Genomic DNA, 459 nt, shown 5'->3' on the forward strand with positions numbered 1-459 from the left:
ATCTTCTCCCCCGTCTTCTCTTGCTTACTCTCTCTACTCTTTATGTTTATTCCTTTATATCTCAAAATCAAAAGCCCCTGATCGCCTTATGTTGCAAAAAATGGAATCTAAGCTCCTACTCTCGGAACATGAAATGACATGCACTCCAGTGAAAATGTGAAGGTGACTATACAAGCTATGCATTGCGAACACCAGCAAATAAAACATACTATGCATAGATACACTAGCATTACTATTTACAGCTTGAAGCCTCTAACCTTCTAAAGTGCTTAGTCCTCATGAATGCTATGTTATTGTTTTCCCAATTAATTAAAGAATTCTTGATACCCAGGTTCCGGTCTTGGTCTACTGAGCGAGCACCATCATCAACTCGTTCCACTACCCATGATAAGAAGGGCTCAATGGGTCGCATCCCCGAGGCTAAAAAGCATTGCAAACAGAGCTAAACCTTAGAGAAAA

General features: G+C 40.3%; 1 protein-coding gene across 13 annotated transcripts in view; it reads right to left on the reverse strand.

The window, feature by feature from the left end:
• LOC119587155 overlaps positions 1–459 on the reverse strand; it is a 27,412-nt gene that overhangs the window by 17,121 nt on the left and 9,832 nt on the right. For 10 of the 13 annotated variants that reach the window (XM_037935920.1, XM_037935911.1, XM_037935914.1 and 7 more), the window contains one exon: positions 258–420. The exons of the other annotated variants lie outside the window; for them this stretch is intronic. In XM_037935920.1, coding sequence (XP_037791848.1) covers positions 258–420 — 163 coding nt within the window. The remainder of the gene's footprint in view (positions 1–257; positions 421–459) is intronic. 13 annotated transcript variants of the gene reach the window in all.

The sequence above is a fragment of the Penaeus monodon genome, chromosome 22, assembly GCF_015228065.2.
Source record: "Penaeus monodon isolate SGIC_2016 chromosome 22, NSTDA_Pmon_1, whole genome shotgun sequence".
In the NCBI taxonomy this organism is placed as follows: Eukaryota; Metazoa; Arthropoda; class Malacostraca; order Decapoda; family Penaeidae; genus Penaeus; species Penaeus monodon.